General features: G+C 43.4%; 1 protein-coding gene across 1 annotated transcript in view; it reads left to right on the top strand.

The window, feature by feature from the left end:
- Positions 1 to 20,416, top strand: part of LOC144821250 (EF-hand calcium-binding domain-containing protein 6-like) — a 403,952-nt gene that overhangs the window by 95,148 nt on the left and 288,388 nt on the right. Inside the window, exons 2-3 of the mRNA XM_078678029.1 lie at positions 11,158 to 11,267; positions 15,306 to 15,406. Coding sequence (XP_078534155.1) covers positions 11,158 to 11,267; positions 15,306 to 15,406 — 211 coding nt within the window. The remainder of the gene's footprint in view (positions 1 to 11,157; positions 11,268 to 15,305; positions 15,407 to 20,416) is intronic.

Here is a 20,416-nt window from a genome sequence, read left to right as displayed (position 1 = left end):
AACTGTTCTTGTGTGGTAAATGTTCCCCAAATTGGATTCCTTCTTAGTCACTTTCTTCTCACACCCACTGTCGCCCTTTCCTCTGTCTACAAATATATAAATGGAAAGCAGGCTTGGGCCTTCATCCCAAAGCATCAATAATCCGCGCCTCAGTATTTGTCTCAGGAGAGGGCGCGTTTCTATAAAAACAATATGCCGCATTTTTTGACAACGTGAGTGAATGTGTCAAGAATGCAGATTTTGAATAATAAGCCCTGCAGCTCCCTGAAGCTGAGATTCTACCATGTGCCCATCTTTATCTTTGTCATGCATTAATATTCAGGCCCTCGTTACCAGTCCCCGGGGTTTAGGTGCGGTAATTTAGGGGCCAGATTCACTGGTTTCTGGCTGGGAACGCCCACTTATATCCAGGGATTTCTACTCATTCCCGTTGCAGTGGGGAATACCACCCAGAATGGTCAATTCTATGAGTGTTTCCCCAACCAGAGAATATAAGAAGCAGGTGTTGAATGGCTGTGGGAGCTTTGCTTTGGCCCCTGGTGTAGAGATTGAGGGGCATGGGAAGGCGCAGCCGGTGACGGAGCTGCATACAAATGTGTGATTAAGCATCTGTTAAAAAAACAGGGCCCACCCCTCGCTCTCAACCTAGGATGCTACCTCTCCTTTGGTTTAGATTGGGCTTTAGTGCCGACTGCGAGAGACCTGCTGAGTTGTCACACCCAGTTCTTTTTAGGTCACAGTGGACTAGACAGCTCAGCTGTCTTGTTTGCTAAAGACATCTTGGGGACTTTCAGAAAGTTGACCTAGGAATGCATTCGGCCTGTTGCTTACCATTGGCTTTGTGGTTTTGAACTCACATTTTTGGGCTTTTCATTTTCTGGCTTTATTTGCTTTAGGCTGTCCCTCCCATTGTCTAAACCGCGTTCACTGTATTCTTCCACAAACTTGCTATCGGTAAACAGGCCTTTAAATCCTGTTCTTATCTTGTCACATTTGCTGTGCCTTCAAAGACAGAGGTCAAATGTCAAGCTGTGTCTTGGAGGGAGGCTTGGTGTTTACTATGCTTTTGGCTGACTTCAAATTGAGGGTGTTTACAGGCAAGAGGAATGCCCCCATGGAGCCAACTCATGATCCTTCTATGCTCCCTTTACCAGGCTGTAACATAACCCATAAATACATCATGTAAGTTGTGGATGACAGATTTTTTTTTTTTGGGCTGACTCCGCCAATGCATTGAGATTGTCACAACAGCTGCAGCTGCACATAATGTTGGAAACACCAAAATGAAACACTAATGATCAGACCGAGCATACAAAATAACAGTGTGCGATAGGAAAATCAAACACGTGCAGCCAGCCACTTTGAAGACTCTAAAACTGACACTATGCCATTCTGTTGAGAAGGATGTCCTTTACACAGAGTTGTGACAATTGATAATCTCAAATGCGGTGCCAGAAAACATGCCATGTTTTATCCCATAAACATTTTGCAGTGCAGGTGTATGTACACTGTTTTTTGTTTACACGGTAAGGAACAGAGGCGGCTGGTTAAGTCAGTGTGCACATGAACTCGAAGCCCTTCATATAACTTGCAGAATGATGCAAAGTGTACGCTAAGCACAATGCCTGGTCAGTGTGTCGGACCATGTCTCGGTTGTTTGCCTGTTGGTGATGTTGGGAGAGACGAAACGAGAAGAGCATGACCTTGCCTCACCTCTGTGCATTCACCAGGGCTCCATGTAGTACACCCCATAGTTGCTTTAGCAGGATTATGTGTGTCTTGGAGAGTGGCCCTATTTTACCTGAAAGGGGCACGTGTGGTGTCTGCTCTCCTTGAGACACGACTTTGCCTTGTGACTTTCGCCCATTGTATTGGTTTCGCCAGAAGCGCCTGAAAGTCCTGAAGTAGAGGTCGCTATTCGAGGTGTTGTGTCGTGACTTGAATAATGACAGACAAATGATTATCTTTCAAGGAGCTTTATTCTATGCTTCTACCCACGTCCCTGTCCCTACTCTAACTGTCCCTTTCCTGCCCGGACTCCTCCTCTTCCTCCAGTCCCATAACTCCACCCACACCCAACTACTAGACTGCTCACAATATTACATCTCCCCCTTTGTTAACAAAAGAACGAAACTGACTTGATTAGAGTTCTTCAATGAGTCTCTGGGGCCTTTGAAGGTTCCTTTGAGGTCGGAGACTCATGCCTTCACCTTCAGACGCAGCTTTGATCTGAGTGTCAAGTCTATTTGGCGTCCAACATATTCATAGTTCCTCGATCAGCCACACGGGTCCACAGGCCGTTCATTTGAACTATGGAGACGCATCTCCGTTTCCGTTGTGTGGCTTTCTGTCGCCTTGACGAGAGCATCCGTTACTACAAAAGTGCATCTTTGCAATGGTACACCGTCTCGTGTGATCTGCGTGTGCTCACATTCGTGGTGGTTTTCAATCAGCTTCGACGTGATCCACTCACCTTCAGTGTCTGAGGGGACTGTGAAGGGCTCAGCTTGATATCGGTAGTCTGTCTTCCTTTGCGACTCTTGTTCGATTGACGCTCGATTTCTTTTCTGAGGGGATGTTGTTCTGGTTCTCTTCCGAGCACCCGCATGTACTTTTACTTCTTTTTGTTTTGTCCGGTTGAAGGCAACACTGTCCTCCTGTTCAGAGTCCTGAATGCCAGACGGTAAGGTACTATCTGAAAAGATCGTCTTGGTGTGGCTTGGGGACTTATTTGCTGTCTCTGGTTGTCTCATCCGCTCCTGTTCGCGTTTGAGACTGATGAACCCTGGTACCGTCTGGGTATGTGTATGTTTCTCCCTCATCCGATGATGACCTGTCTCTAGTGACGCGTCTGGCTTCCCTTGCAGATTGACTGTCTGGTCCTTTTCCATCTGGTGAATAATGTCCATTATATCTGTTTTCCTTTTGTAGGCCCTGTGAGTCAGCCTCGCTGACCCCATCAGGGGTGACAGTGCATTATTTATGTCTTGATATACCTGTGACTGACATGACAGGTTGTCTTGTGAAGTGATTGAGTATTCAGAGACATTGGTGTGAGACATGTCGCTCTTGATGGGAAGAATGTCACTTGGTTCTATGGTGTGTTCGGGTGGTTGACGCCATGGCCGTTGTCGGGACCATGACTCGGTCGACTCGAGGGATCGAGCAGACATGCTGTCTGAGTCGGAAGAGTCTTTTGTTGCTTTCCTTTGAGAACGTTCCTTTGAGTGTGTCCTGAATGGTAAGTTTCTGAAATAGGTAGACCGTGACGGGCTGCTCCTAGAGTCGGAAGTTTCTTTGCACTCTGTCGGGGAACAGCGTTTACAACGCAACTTTTACCACGCACTACCTTTACCACTCAACTTTTACAACGCAAGTCGTTACAACGACTTGCACTGGGGGCGCTGTAGGATAGGGAATAGTTTAATTTACTATCCAAAACCTTCCCTACTATCCACGGGGACTGGAGTTAGAATAGTAAATTAAACTATTCACTATCCAGCGCCCCCAACGCAAGTCGTTGTAACGACTTGCGTTGTAAAAGTTGCTCGGTAAAGGCATGCGTTGTAAAAGCATGCGTAGTAATGACATACATCCGTTTCAGTCACCCCTTTACTGTATCCTAAAGCAAGTACTGAGCTCCTTCTTTCTATGAGTATTACACTGTGCCCCATGTGACAACAACTGCCGCAGATGATTATAATGTCAAGGCTAAGAGCCTCATTTAGAATTTGGTGGTGCCATAAATTGTCAGGCTCCTACCCCACTAAACTCACAATTCCCTCACCACATTAGGAACCACCAGGGTTCTGACAGTGAATCCTCATCTGGATCTGTTGATGGAAACCCTTGAGCCAGAGGTCTAACCACCACAGGACTGCAGTGTCGATCTCTGTGGTGGTAGCCCCACATTACTGCCTCTGATTTCTCTAGCCTAGTCCATCATGCATGAAATAAGAGTTTGGCATGGAAAACAAACAATCGTTCTGATGTGCAGAGAGAAAACTCCTTGCACCTCATGACCATTGACCTTTTGCTTCCTCAAACAAAACCCTACAACAACAAAAATGCAGCATGGGCCATAAAAACATGGAACCCACTTTGTATTTGGCTGTGCCTACAGCTCTGGATAGAGAGCATCTGCCTCACTGGCAGATACATATGAGGCACAAAGACCCTTGCCAGGCAGGCGGTGATCTCTATAAATTTTGTGAGTGGTCCTCTGCAGGAAAGCCGAGATGAAGGTCTTGCCAACCCAAAGGGCTGATGGCTGACTGCCAAACAATAAATGACACCCCCAAGTTCTAAAACATAACTAGATTCTTACATATACTGGGGAAAGTTTACTTCAACCATGTCATATAGGAATTTTCCTAGTAAGCACAGTGAAAATGTCATTTTGTTAAAGTTTGGAAGGCATATATTGGCATGATTGGAACTTGTCCATGTACCTGAGCTTCAAATCCTATTGGACTCAGCCGGGAAGAGTTGGAGATGAACCAGGATGCTAGAAGCCAGAGAGTGGCTGTTGGAAACTGTTGATTAAGTAAGACACAACACCATCATTAGGTTAGGGGCTAGGTACTTCAGAGACAGCAGCCATTTATTCAAGCAATCAGATTAAAAGGCAATAATGAAACTTCCATCCCACATAGAAGGGGGGTATGAGAAACAGGGAAGACACGAGGGACGCGAGAATAGCTCTGCACTCTAGGGTATTACTGCCTAGCAATGCGGAGTTAGTCAAGTTATTGCCAGAGGACACCACAGAATGACAAGTGTCACAATAGGTACAATGTAAGAGGAAATAAGTATACTAGGAAAGGTATAATATGATGGGTCCTTTGGTCTTCTAGCCACATATCACAACCTGATAGACTGGGGTCTGTTCTAATGGTCACAGGGGTTGGCAGATTTAGCAGAACACCTTTTTGGGTGTAGGCCAAAGCCATCAGTGAGGCCAGATTTTCTTTCACCTGTTGTGTCATGTTGATCCCCCTTGACAGATTCTATGAACTCGGAGACCAGTTCTCCAGAATCCATTCCACCAACCTGTGGAGGTGAAATCTCGATCATTGGATAAAAAGCCTAATCGCCTTGTACCATTAGCCAACTTGGACTCTTTTGGAGTGTCTTGTGTCAGAAGGTCTGATAAGTGAGCAATAATTATTCTCTCCGGTAAAGTTACTATACCACAATGAGTGCAGAAGTGTGCCCCAATGAAAGCTAGGTCTGAGAAGGGTCTAAACTTCCTGGAGGACTATCAAAACTATGTGTTTGAGAAACCAATAGCTCCTTCAATGGGGCCTGAAGAAGCCAATCATTGAGGTGCGGATGCAGGAAAACTCCCTCTGTATAGAGAAGACTCACCAGGGGAGCCAATACTTTAATGAACACCCTCGGGGAGTATTTCAGTGCACAGGGAACAACCTTGAACTGATACTGGGTGTCTGCTAAACCGAAGCAACCTCTGATTAAATTCTCTGATGGGAAGATGCTGATATTCATCCTGCAAACCTATTGATGGTAAAACATCACTTGGCTTTATCATAGAAATTATAGACTGTAGGATTATCATGTGTAAGTACACTGTGTCTGATCCAAAAATTCATCCTTTTCAAATCCAGAACATGTCTGAATATGCCTGAAAGTTTTAGTACCAGGAATATGATGAAATATGCACATGTTCCTATCTCTCCTTACAATACTCTTGCAAATGCTTTCCTTTCCACCAATAGTTGGACCCCTGCCAGCAATGCCAAGCATTTTGCACCTTTCTTTAGTACTTGTGTCACTCTACAAAGTCTATCGCATAGCCTTTTCTGACTGCATTCAAGACCCATCAATTTGTTCCATCCTATACCTATGCCTGAAGAAAGTACTAAATTCTTCCACCCACTGGGTTCAGCTTGTAAAAACTGTAATTGTCAGGACCTCTTTTTGGTTGTCCCCTTCTGCTTAGTGGCTTCCTTTTAGTTTGGTTGATCCTTTCTCAATCTAAAGGATGAGGCATTTTATTCCTTTTGTGGAGATGTTCTTTCGGATCCACCCCAAAACATCTGGGCATTCTACTTTCCTTTATATGGCCGAGTGTGCTTGAGATCCTTGTATGCTTAAGAAACCATTGCGTCCAATTGCTCCCTAAATAATATGCACCTCTCAAATTGGGAATTTAGGAAGGATGTCTTCTTCCTAAAATGGCTGCTTCCGCTCTCCGCTCCATCATTTAGAGATTTTCTGCAGTAGAAATGAATGCACCTGAAGACACAGCTGTAGTAGGTCTAACCATATCTACCAATATCTGCCTAGTCTGCTGTTCCATTGCAGTTAACAGTTCTGATTATTCCAGTCATTCTAGAATAGCAACAGCTAAATTGTCGAAGTCCTCATCCATTGACTGGACTGAATATGTTGTATATCTGCCTATCTTTGAGGCCATATTATCTGTAGCCTAATCCCACTTTAATCCAGAATACACCTTTTTGTTGGAAGGATCTGAGGGAGAACAATCCTCCGATTTGATTGATGTTCTATTGATCAGCTTGGCAAATAAGGGGATGAGAGTTGTCTCCAACCAACATATAGTTTCTACAGCAATATTGGAATTGAAGCCTTATCCAGGTCTTTCCATACTCCAATGACTCTCATGACCACCTCCTTAATTTTTCCATTTTGAAATGGCATGGCTATTTACAAAGGTTTGACATATTAGAGAAACAGGATCTACCCCCACCCTCTTTGTGTGCAATGAATGGAACCCCAAGATGTTCTCAACAGGTGAGAGAACATCCCACATTTCTTCTCTTCTTACATATTTCTCCAATGAGGTAGTTAGTTTCTCGGAGTTAGACATAGAGGAATCATCATCACCAACAGTATTTGGCGCCTTGGAACCCTTCTTCCCTTTGACTCTAGGTTTTACTGCCAAGACTTTAGTGAGTGCTGCTTCAATCATATGCTTAATTTCCTTCTGTGCCATAAGAGATGGCAAACTCTCTAAATGAGCCCTTTGGACCTTCGACCTGGGACATCTCACTGGAATGGGACCTTCCTCCTACAAGGAGGAATAGATAACATGCCTTCTCTCAGGGATTTCTTTACTTTGATTGTCCAAAACACACTGACACCCAACCGTTAAGGCATATAAATTTGTTTTTTGCAACTTAACAATTGCTCTAATAGAAGCAAACTCTGAACTAGAGAGTGCAAGGCCACCTGCCCAAGAGCCAGCGGTACTCTGTCACAGCTTTTCGCTGCACCACAAGCTACTACAGGCTGAGTCTAGAGTGGGGGCTGCATAATGGGGCAAAAGGTAAAATCCTATTATTCTCAACTTTCGGCTAATATTAATATAGATGGTAAACAAGGCTATGGCACTGTCCAAGTACCTAAAGTGTTCACTTTATCCAAATAATGACCCAGGAAAAACCAACAGGAGGAGTGGTGTGGAGGTGAGGTTCTTTTTATTAACAGTGGTCACTGGCTATTGGTGTCTAATAAGGCAAAGAGGCCTTATGTGTAATGAATTCAGTGAGGGAGGGATGTAGGAATATTGCATATACTTGTTATATCTGGCCTATGAATACTCCAGAGGCACCAGCTGCAATTATCTTTGCAACCTTTCTCACAATAGAGGTGATAGGAAAACTAAAACCTTGGACTGCAATAAAATTACAACAACAAAATGCAGATGCTGCTGGGGAGTTAAGTCACCCCAAGCCAAAGTTCTTGGCGCCCTCAACCAAATTTTGAGATCTTAAAGTGACTACTTAATGTTTCAGAAGATGATCTGACTCATCCTGTTCCTCTAAGTCTTTGACAAACCCTCCATAGCTCATCACTGCCTTGTCATTATGCACTCACCTCCCTGCGGTTTCCTGTAAATCTAACACAGATGTATTCACCTTGGAGACTGAAAAAAGAACAGTTAAAATTCAACATATTTAAAAATATGCCTATCAGCTGACACATGATTCACCCTAGAATAGTGGTTTGTGGAAGATACATTGACAAGCAAATGGCCATAACGCGTGGTGACAACATTATCCTCGAAATATACAGGTCAGCTGCTACATAATGGAAGTAGTGGAACTTGAGAAACTTCAAATGTTCTTCCCGCTACCAAGCTGAACCCTGGCATACACAATTGTTTCTTTTAAAACAATCCTGTGGAGTACACTATGATTGGATAACACCCCTTTCAGTTTAATGGCAGCCATTTCCGTACATGTTATGCCAGGCAGCGGCATAGCGTGGGTTGCCAGAGCCTGGGTAAGGCAAGTATCCTTCCACTTTTGTTTTAAAATGTTGACCCCCTAAGAATGTTACGCCCGAGCAACCACACCTCTGCCCCCCCATGCTATGCCACTGATGCCAGGTCAGGTCTTGTTTATGGCTAATTGCAAGCACAGGAGTTTGTGGTTTGGGTAAATATGTGACACATAAAGATGCACAACACAGATTTTCACAATCATCAACTTCCAAATACATTTGTCATAAGGGGAGATAGGGAACATTGGCCGAAACACATATTACAAAACATTGGTTTAACCACATATTTGATATGCTTAATTCCATTTACCTTAAAAGTGAGATCTTTTTTTTAATAAATCAATTATGGTATGATATGGTGCAGACCAGAAAATGCTCAGCTCACTGCTGACTAAACTACTGAAGAAAAAAACACCCCAGTAAATGTAATGCAGAAAGCCTTTACTGTTTTTAGGTTTTGCCTGGTGATAGCTTTTAATTGTCTGTTCTTGAGGACCAATTGTGAACAATACCAGTAGTTACAGTGAGTTTTCTGACATATCATTGCTAACCATTGGTTTGTTTTCTTGTGAGCCTCTTTTGCTTGGTTCTTATTCAATGGCTTTCCTTCCTCTTGATGTGCTTGCCCTCTCCTGGAGCATAGCTCCTTTACCATATTTGATTGGACGCCTGTATAACTCCATTGCTCCCATTCATGAAACTACTTTTTTCTTCTTCCTTCAGCACTCCATGAAAGTGTATGTCTGCTTGTTGTCTCCCTCTTGATCTGCTAAACTCTTCAAATATCCCCTTTACTATCAATGTAATATCCATGTTACTTCCTCATCCCCAAGTCAGTTGTTTTGAACAATTTTGCAACTTTTTCACTTCCCATACTTTTCACCCCACTACCTGCTGCTTCTGATCAGGCCTGGCCTTTATCATGTGCGAGCTGAGACCCTGATGGGTAGTGGGGACACACATGCCTGTTTGTGTACAAGTCACGCAACAGACATCCTCTGATCTGATTCTGGTCAAGAGGGGATGGGGCCTACGCCCAGGGTCCGGTCACAATTCAAAAGTTACTGCATGCTCATTGTGGGTATTTATTAAGTTCTATATTTTCTCTTTGCAGTATGCTACTTGTAGTTTTGTTTCCACTCATAAATGCAGGATACTAAGTTGTCAGATGCAAATTAAAACATGTATTACCTAAGTTAACGGAAGCTTCGGAAATATTTTTCCTCAAAAGGTGTAGGGGTGACAGACTTGGTTTTGCACGGGACGCTAACTGGGCAACGTCCACCCCTGCTTCTGATCACCCACCTACCCCTCCATTCCTCACCGCCACACCCATCGTGGTCTTTGTGTTCTCCTATAAAGTATTTTTTTAAACTTCTTGGAGGGCTTGGCAAATAAACTTTGCTGCCGGGCTACTACTTTTTAAAAACATGCTTTCACATCCACCATTTTGGAGCGATAAATACAAGTAGGGGCCATATGTAGGTAATTTCTATTTACCAATTCCTAAATACCGAATTTTACCGATTCGGTATTTAAGAATCGGTAAATAGTATGTAGGTAAAAAATCGGTAATTTTTACAGATTCGGTAATATTTGTTATTACCAATTCGGAATTTACCAAATCGGTAATAAGGAATACCTTCCCATTCATTCCTATGGGCCTGGAGGCCCATATTAATGAATGGGAAGCCATTCACCATTACCGATTCGGTAAATACCGAATCGATAATAGGGGGAGCATATTCAAGGGTGGCAGGGTGTCACATTGATACCCTGTTGCACCCCTGAATCGTGCATGTGTGCACATGTGGCGCACGTACATGCCCTAAGGGCATGTATGTCTGCCACATGGCACTATTAAAAAAGCACAACATTGCTTTTATAAAGGTATTCGGTAGTTGGTGGTAAATAACAAATCCTTAAATAAAAAATGCAGTCACTTGAGTGCTCCCTAAATAGGATTTAAGGATTCGGTAATTTACCGATTCCTTAAATTACCAAATCGGTAAATTACCGAATCCTTAAATCCAGCCACCTACATTAGAAAAAGCTAAATACCGGTTGGTAACGGGAAATTTACTGATTTTTGGCCGTTACTGACCGGTATTAAGCTACCTACATATGGCCCTAAATGGTATCCGTAGCTTTCCGTAGGCTCACATAGGCATAGTAATGCATGCATGTGTATGCATTGTGAAGCTGGGTTGTTATAATGTCATGACGCGTACATGTGCATGTGTGATGATGCATGCACATGCACACGTCATTATGATTTTTTGGCATATACTGCATGGCATCAGCAAAACTCATATTTTCTGCTTTAGCGGGGCTGAATAGCATGGACAAAAATCATGTGCAAATCCAATAGGTCTGCATTGGCAGCATTAAGGTTTTGCCCTAGCTTGTTTCTTAATATAACTTATTTGATTTGTTTAGTTGCAGAATCTGCTCCGCTATTTTCAGATTATAACAGATCGCTTATATTTACCAAATCCGTGTGTGCTGAGCTCATCCAGTCCAGCTTTTAGCTTTGAATTTTGTGATTTATAGCACAGATTGAGCCATTATAAAATCAGACTAGATTAGATGCTCATGCACAGACCTATGAACCTTGAGTGACATATATTTGCTAATGCTCTACAATAGTAGTATAGTATAGTATAGTATAGTATAGTATAGTATAGTATAGTATAGTATAGTATAGTGATCTATAGTTTCCTGCTCTAGTTGGAAGAAAACAAAGATTTCCACACATAAAGAAGGTTAATTTGGGGAAAACATTCTGATTATCCAACATTAAGCTGTAATTGTACACTATACATTATGTAATTAATCAAAATAACTTGTAAATTTCAACCACAAATGTTTCTTTTGTGAACCCAGGCCAGCGAGCTGATATTGCAAACCGGGCTGAAAGCAGAGGTAGTGTTGCCAGCAGTAGAGCAAGTTCCCTCTCACGACCTGGAACACAAATCAGGATTGAAGTGGATGAGGTAAGAGTTTATGGTGGGCCCTGCTTTATGTTTGGATTCATTAACTCGCTCACACTAAACAGTAAAATGTGATGATGTGGCAGTGTACTACCACTAGAGGGAGCCTGGGAGAAAACGAAAGAGAAAGGACCGGGTGACAGGCAGTGAAAGATTGACTATACCATTTTTGTGAACAGGGATGCATAGCTGCCAATATTTCAGATTGCTGTGTGTGACATTTTCATAATTTTTGAGTAATTATTAGTGACATTTCAACAACTATTAGTGACACTTCTCCGCGAGCCAAATCAAGCAATGAAGATGAGGGAAACATATAAATATCAGAAATCACACCGATTCGAGCAACAACAAACTCTAAGAAGATCCTGAAACTGCTGCAAAGCACCAGAAATGGAACGGCACTAACCGGAGACAGACTCTGTGACTACACTTCTCAGTAACAGAGGGCAGGCACAGGCAGGCACTGCAGCACCTCAGTAGATGATTTCATTGATCTGATCATTCATGACCATGCGCTAGCCTAAAAAGCAAATTTTATAGCATAGCAAGTGCAACTCGATGATTATACCGTCACTTGGGGCCAGATGTAGGTAATTTTATTTTTCCGATTCTTAAATACCGACTCGTACCGAATCGGTATTTAAGATTCGGAAAATGTGATGTAGGTAAAAAATCGGTAAATATTACCGATTCTGAATCACTCGATATCTGAAATCGGTATTTACCGAATCGGTAATTTCCGAATCGGGAAATTCCGATTCGGTAAAACCCATTCATACCAATGGGCCTCCTGGCCTATAGGAATGAATGGGTTTTACCGAATCGGAATTTACCGAATCGGAAATTATCGATTCGGTAAATACCGAATCGGATATTTGAAACTGACTAACATGTGAGCCTGTGAACCAATCAGAAACACCAACCACACCCAAAAACAAAGGTACAGTGGAATCAACCAATCAGAACCAAGCACCCCTCCCCAGTACCTGGGAGTGGCCACACCCATGCAGGTGCAGAAACAAACTATCAGGAGAGCAGGAGGACAGACAGAGAAGCAGGCTACCCTGCGCTTACCTGAACAGCATCATGGAGAGCCAGGATGGACAGAGGGATGCAGCAGAGCGCAGTAGGAAACAGAAATTCAACCCTGAAGAACTGCAGGTGCTGGTTGCAGAGGTAGTGAAACACTACAGCAAAATCTTTGGGAAAAAGTCACTGCATGTTGCAGAGTCTGTCAAGCGCACTACCTGGATTGAAATTCAAGCAAAGGTAAATGCCATCGGGGTCACCAACCGTGAAATAGACAATTTAAAAAAAAGGTGGTATGACCTTCGCATAATTACCAAAAAGAAAAGAGCTGCCCATAGAAAAGAAGCTGCAGCAACAGGGGGAGGCAGAAACAGAGCACCACGACTCACCGCCATCGAGGAGCTTGTGGAATCCACCCTAGAGCCGGAATGCATCCATGGCATTGGAGACGCTGACAGCTCGGCCAGAGCTGCAAAGAAACAAGGTAAGATGCATGTACATCACCATCAACCCATTTACCTGTTCCCCTTCCCCACTCTGTGTGCCTACATCACACTCCACAACAGGTATTACTAATGCTCAGGCAAAGGCAATGATGGGTGTTCAGAGGCAGGAGCGCAGCATCAACAACAAGCTGGATAACATTGACAAGGGCATAGGAAACACTTCAGACAGCATGCAGTCGCTGGCAAATGGCATGACAGACATGGCCCAGTGCATGACTGTCCTGTGCGACAAACTGGACAGGGACCACTTGGAGAGGTGCAAGGCTCGTGTGGATGTGCGCCAGCAGACAAAAGCATTAAACCGATTTGCAACGGCAACCTCCCTGCTGTGCAGACGGTCAGTGGCGATGCAGGATGCAAATGTGCAGTGCTGCACCAATTTATCTGTGGGGATGGGCAGAGTGACCTCTGCCATGGAGATGATGCTTACTCAACAGACAGCCACTCGAGGCGACACATGTGTGGCTGAAAGTGAGGAATCCACCAGCAGGAGTGGCGCAAGCACTCCTGTCCCAGAAATACGCAGGAGCGGCAGGCGTCATTCCACAGAGCCAGGCAACACCGAAAGCCGTGAAACACAGCCACAGCAGTCCCACCCTGTAATCCGTTGGCGGAAACATTGACTATGCCCGCCACCCTAAGGACGGGTCACAGTGGGGTTAACTGTGGCCACCCAGTCATGGACATTGATATTTTGTGTAACCATTGTGTGGTATCATTGCGTTTGCGTAGTGAAAATTAAACTACATACATCATAATCTTAGCCTGTCTGTGTCTCATTACTCACTCAGAAATATTGCTGTGTGATATCTGCCCGTCTCAGTCTCCCATCTGTAGCTGGTGCTGCTACTGTAGCATAGGGCGCTGCTTGTTCTGTCTCATCATCAATGTCCTCATGATGTGTGATCTCCACCTCTGTGCCTTTCTTGGTGGCGAGATTGTGTAACATGGCGCAGGTCGCAATTATTTTGCAGCACAGGATTGGAGTGTACTGGTGTGCCCCTCCACTCTTGTGGAGGCAGCGAAACCTGCTCCTGAGGAGTCCAAATGTGCGCTCCACAATGTTGCATGTAGATCTGTGAGCAACATTGTAACGCCTTTCACTCCTGGTGGATGGGTTGAGGTAGGGGGTGAGCACAAAGGACCGCAGGGCATATGCACTGTCGCCTAGGGGGGAGAAAGATTGGCATTAGTTGCATGAACATGATACATTCAACTACTGTGACTGTCAGGGTGTGTCTATGTCATTTACCTAGCAGGTATCCGTTCCCAAATTCTCCGGCAACTAGGTGTGTGTATATCCCACTATTATGGAATATGTAGGAGTCATGGGTACTTCGCAACGATGTCTGTGATGATGTTGCCAGCGTTGCATATGACCTGCACATTGATGGAGTGCGTTGATCTCTGGTTCCTGTATATGTGTTCTGTGGCTGCAGGTGGACAGAGTGGAATGTGGGTGCCATGTATGCAGCCTATTACGTGAGGGAAGTGTGCCAGTTGATAGAAATCAGTCTTGGTCTTTGCAAGTTCCGCAGGTGTGTCAGGGAATGTAATATAATGCTCCATCCTCTGCATCATGGCGTCAAGGAACCTCCGGAAGAAGCGGGACAGGCAGCTCTGGGACACACCACCTACTGCAGCTATCACACTTTGGTAACTCCCAGAGGCAAGCAGGTGTAGGCTGCACAGCACCTGCAAATGGGGTGGGATGGCGTGCGTCCTTGGTGTTGGGTGCTCCAGGAGTGGGTGTAGGTCCCTGATCAGGTTCAGGATGGTTTGGGGATGTAGCCTGTACCTTTGGATTATTTCTGGCTCTGTCAGTTGAAAAAGTGTTATCCTCTGCCTGTACACTTGCTCCTCCCTTAGCCATTCCCTCTCTCCTGTTGCCTGTAGTCTTTGCCGCCTTGCAATGACGTAGAAAGCCGCCATTCTGGTTACACTGTTGCATTTTGAGACACTTTTTATATCCTGCACCTGGTTACCACCTGCATTCAATCCATGGTAAATACTCCTAAATACCGAATTTCCTTCAATTAGGTATTTTTCGGGTTTCCTACATCTCCATGCCCATTATTTTACCAGTTCTTATTTACCGATTCTGTAATTAAGAATTTGGTAAATGTGAATTCGGTAGATTCCGCATCGGTAAAATACCGACTCATATTTTCCGATTCGGAATAATACCGACTCATGTTTTCCGATTCGGAATAATACCGACTCATGTTTTCCGATTCGGAAAAAAATAGGACTCCTACATCTCATTTCATGGATACCGGTAGGTAACGGCCGAAATTACCGATTTTAGGCCGTTACCGACCGGTATTTGGCGACCTACATCTGGCCCTTAGTCTCAGGCATAATCGGTTGCTAATACAATAAGGTAAAAATAATGCTGGGAGACACCAGCACAAAACCCGAAGGTGTTCCACTGTAAACACGGGGTAGTGAAAATAAATGAATAAATATAAACTGCAATATCACAAAAATATGTTTCTTTCAGCTGGAGTACATTTTTCGTGAAAAGATGAGATCTGGAGGATATTTTACCCTGAGACAGCTGTTTAAAAACAATGACCCTGAAGGGAAAGGACAGGTTCACAGGTATGTGCTATGAATGTGAAAGATGTGAAAAGTAAAAATCCCTAATTTTATCTGCAAAGTGAAAAGTCAGATAGGTATAGGAGATACATTTAGGGCCCTACGCTGGCAAAACGTTTGATAAACCCAGAAGGACCAAGATTAGTTGTATAAATGTATTGTTTACACAAAATAAAATGATTGCCAATCGTATCATATAATAAAATACATTCTAAAGAGGAGCAATATATTCAGTCCTAAAGTGATAATGGCAGCAGTAAATTCCTTTACTTTTTTGTCAGCGCTCGGGGTTCTGTGTCAAGGAAAAGCCTAACTGTGCTTATCAAGTGAAGTGAGTATTGGTGAGGGCTGGCGTGTTCTCGGCTGTCCAGCCAGAAAGGGCAAAATACAGAAACAGAGGAGAAGGGGCCAAACCAAGAAAGTCAACAGAGACCACATGTCTAGACAAACATCTCGGGAGGACCAATAAGCAGAAGACACAATCTGAGCCCCCTGAGCACCAGGCTCCCAAAACAGGGGCTGCGACCAGTAGTGACCCACAAGAAGCAACAGGATAGTCTAAGAAGCCAAAGACAATCACATGACAAAGAATATACACAGTGAGTGATTCAGGGAAAGAGAGATGGAAGGGGCAGCACAAAGACCCGCCAGCTTAGTAGGCTAGTAGGCATGCTCTAGTCTAGCAAAACCAAGAGCCTAGAGAAGAGACATCATCACTCCCACTTTAGGGGGGCTAGGAACAAGAACACCAAACAAGAAGGTCCAGATGCCAGACTGGAGACGGTGGCCTCTAAGACAATCCCAAACTCAAGTACACAATATAATTGCTCAAAGAGGCACAAATTAAATGGCATACAATTTGCGCACAGAACACACAAATTAAAATGAAAACTTGTCTTCTTAGAAAAGTCTTCTTTGATTCGTTATCCACACAGCCAACGCGTTTCACTCCAGCGGGCTTCATCAGGGCTAATCGTGGAAGAATTCAATTCCACGTCCTAGCCGAACAATAGAGAGTAATCCAGAACTCACTTCTCAAAATGTCCTTCTCACAATTGAACAGTCTGTGAGCTATCCACTGTTTGGGACCTCTTTTACTCGTGTGTATAAGTTCCAGAAAGGTCAAGTGAAATGAACTCGGTCATCAATGAGTTTCGGATTAGGTACTCAATTTCCCATACGCTGCCATCAGAGATGTGATAATCCTCCCGGCCAAAAGGGAAGCCAGAAGTAGGGTACATTCATCTGCAAGGAGGAAGAACAGAGCCCAATTGTGAGAGACGTTCTAGAATGATTGCACAACTTCCTGTCTCTAAATGAAAACCTAAAATCAGCTAGAAGAGCCTATGTGACAGCTGGTGCAGAGGTTCACGAGGTTCTGGTTGGGGGCTTCAAAGCTCCCCGCTGCCATGTGGTTGCATTTGGAGAGGATGAGGGAGCCAATCTGCTTTCGTTGGAGCTCAGGACAGGTCAACCATTATCATACTGCAGCTGGTCAGAGTTATCAACGTCTGCAGCCATTCATGTCTGTAAATGAGGCAGCAGTGTTTGGGTTGCAAAGATCTGCAGAATTAGTTGTTAGGTGTTGTTAACACATCAGGACAATTTGTGTAAATGGCTGGTGACCAAGAAACTCTGCTTTCAAGCTTCCTGCTCCGTGACCAACTCAGCCTTACTCTGCCCTCCCCTAATACTCATATATGTATGCAATGTATCCAATGTTTGCTTGCGCCAGCTACTCAGTGATATGTGTATGTACATCACCACTAGGCCATAATTTAGGTAAAAGCATTGGTTTTAGATGTGCTTTGCAAAAATTAGGACTTTTTCGTTATCTTTTGTGAATCAGCCAAATGTGCAATCATCAGCTTGTATTATGCAACAATCTGCATTATCAAAATAATTCATAACTTTAGGAGCCAGAGACGTATCACAGTTTGTTATAAATTGACTCATTTTTTAAGGGTCACAGACACTCCATAATCTATACACTGAAATAAACAAATTTAAGATATCCATGGTATATCTAACCCTACATATTCGGATTGCCTGCCAGTAGCCAACAAGTTGATTTCTGGTTTAGCTAATTTGGATTTGCAACTCGGTATTAGAAAGGGGCATTTCAATGGTGTCCCGTCCTAATACCGAGTCTGAGCCCTACGTACTTCAAGTAGATGGTAAAGCATTCGCAAATGGAAAGGAGTCCCCAGGGGACCCCTTCCCCTTTGGGAATGCATGGGAAAATATTTTTTACGGGCAGGTAGTGATCCCAGGGACCAATGCCTGTCCTTATAAAATGAAATGAAAACGTTTCATTTTTATTAAATGCATCCCGTTTTCCTTTAAGGAAAACGGGCTGCATTTAAAAACAAGCATTTACAATGCAATGGTTTCGCCTTTGGAAAAGTTAGAGCTATTGGCATTGTAAATGACAAAATTTGTATTTATGTGTTGGTTTTGAAAACAGATAAATAAATGGCATTGTCATTTACATTGCCATTAGCTTAATCTCTAGCAGTCACTTTGCAGTCACTCTGCAGTCCCTAGCACTCCCTAGTCACTCTGCAGTCCCTAGCACTCCCTAGTCACTCTGCAGTCCCTAGCACTCCCTAGTCACTCGGCATTCCCTAGCACTCCCTAGTCACTCTGCACTCCCTAGCACTCTGCACTCTCTCCACTCTGCACTCCCTAGTCACTCTGCACTCTCTCCACTCTGCACTCTCTCCACTCTGCACTCTCTCCACTCTGCACTCTCTCCACTCTGCACTCTCTCCACTCTGCACTCTCTCTACTCTGCACTCTCTCTACTCTGCACTCTCTCTACTCTACCAATAGCACTTTCCCACCTCTCAAAGACCAGCAACCCTACTCTACTAAAAGTCTAACAGAGTAGCAGTCACAATATCACAAGCACTCACAGACAAGCACCACACACTACCAGCAGCGCTAACAGCCCTCCGAGAGTAGCAGTCACACTATCACAAGCACTCACACCCCTCACAGACTAGCACCACACACTACCAGCAGCGCTAACAGCCCTCCGAGAGTAGCAGTCACACTATCACAAGCACTCACACCCCTCACAGACTAGCACCACACACTACCAGCAGCGCTAACAGCCCTCCGAGAGTAGCAGTCACACCCCTCAGAGACTAGCACAACACACTACCAGCAGGGCTAACAACCCTCCGAATGTTGTAGTCACATGCAAATAAAAGCCCCCCCATCCACCACAGACTAGCAGTCACACACAACTGGAAGCATATTCACTCCCCTCACCGGCTAGCATCCACACGCTACCAGGAGTACTTTTACACATTAGCAGTGATGGAGCGAGATAGAAAACAAAATTTTGTTTAAACTCGCAAAGTCACATTTCCATAACATGAATAAAATTATTAATGATTTGTGATATGTCGTGCTAATATAACTTAGATTAAACTTTACACGTGGGGGGACTAACATGTGTGCTCATAAACGTGCATAAATGTTGCATCTTTCTGTTTGTGCAAATTAATAAAATAATTTATTGTTTTCGTTTTTGTCATTACTAACTGCTGCAAACTTAAAAGAAGCATGTGCTTGTTTTGCTTTTCCTTGTCTGCGTGATGTCATTTCTACTATTCTAGGTGCATATGGGTCTCATAGAAAAACGGAGACTGGTAAATATAAACGCTGCTTTATTTGTTTGCAATGGCTAGGTAACATTTTGATTAATCGGGTGGGTTAATTAATTAGTAAACCATGGGGTGGATACAGAATCTACATTATTTCTTACATTAATACTTTTCTTGTGTTTGTTTTATACTAGAAAACATAAGTTGCCTGCTTTTGGGCCTAGTCATTTGAACCGCAGAAAAAGAGCTGACTTAGAATTCTGCAGAAAGTCACGAGACGCCCATTCTGAATTAAAACGATTATTGAAGCTGCATTCACAAAGCAAAAACTGATGAGCTGACATCATTCTGTCGGACATGGCCAAGGTCGAAAGTGAACATTTTGCCAGTCCTTAACTTGGCATCCGCGGAAGTTGTACTGAAAGTCTATGGAAGCTGCGAGGATGACTTAATACAAAGTTGCAAACGCAGGAAGCTTCTGGCTTCACGTGGAAGAGACAATGGTCTTTGTAAGACATGATTTTGTGGAACTTTTTGAGAAACTGGTGACATGTCACTTGTCACTCTCAGCCAATGGGACGTCGAGGATTTCTGAAAACTTTCCTTTGCTAGTTTAGTTAGCGTAGAAAGGTATAAAAAGTCATGCCCTTAGGGTTGGGCTGGCTGCTGCTTTCTGACTTTCCGATGAGGGTGATGTGCTGCTGGACTTTGCGTGGAGCACGTAAGAATCCTCAAAGAACTTTACTTTAATTTCTGTCTATTTAGCTCAGTTAGGGAAATAGGTTTTAGAAATGCTAAACTTTATATAATTTCTTTAAATTTGATTCAATAGCTTAAATTGTATTTTTCTCATATTTCTTACCATCATGCTTGCTTTATTGCAAATAAATTTCATTTATAAAACTTTCAACTTATATACCATAATTTAGAAAATAAATTCTTACTTTTGACAAACAAGCTGGTCTTGGTTATTCAGAAGTGTAGGTTACCATTAGCTAGATCACGTCACCTATGGTGGTCGTTTAAATGGTTGGGTTTTATTCTAATGACAATATTCTTTCTGCAAATGTATAAATATGTATATAGTTTGTAGATAATGTATATATAGATTTATTCTGACCACCTGATTCAGTAGGCCCAAAATATATCAGGTTTATAAATGGGTCCATATTTAGTATAGAAATTTGTTTATAGGTTATGAAATTGGGTAGCGTAGTTTATGATATATTTTCTATAGCCCGCTGGATCAATTCTCTGGTAGCAGAAATTGATGGTTGCTAAGAGGTAACCAAGGTAATATGTTGGTTGCTAAGGGTTACGTCATGGTATGGAAATAGGATCGATGTTTTAACACTTGTTAAGTTCGTTTTTCGTGCTATCTGTAAGCTATACCGGT

The sequence above is a fragment of the Lissotriton helveticus genome, chromosome 2_2, assembly GCF_964261635.1.
Source record: "Lissotriton helveticus chromosome 2_2, aLisHel1.1, whole genome shotgun sequence".
In the NCBI taxonomy this organism is placed as follows: Eukaryota; Metazoa; Chordata; class Amphibia; order Caudata; family Salamandridae; genus Lissotriton; species Lissotriton helveticus.
The sequence above is the reverse complement of the archived record's forward strand: the minus strand, read 5'-3'. Positions and strand labels throughout refer to the sequence as shown.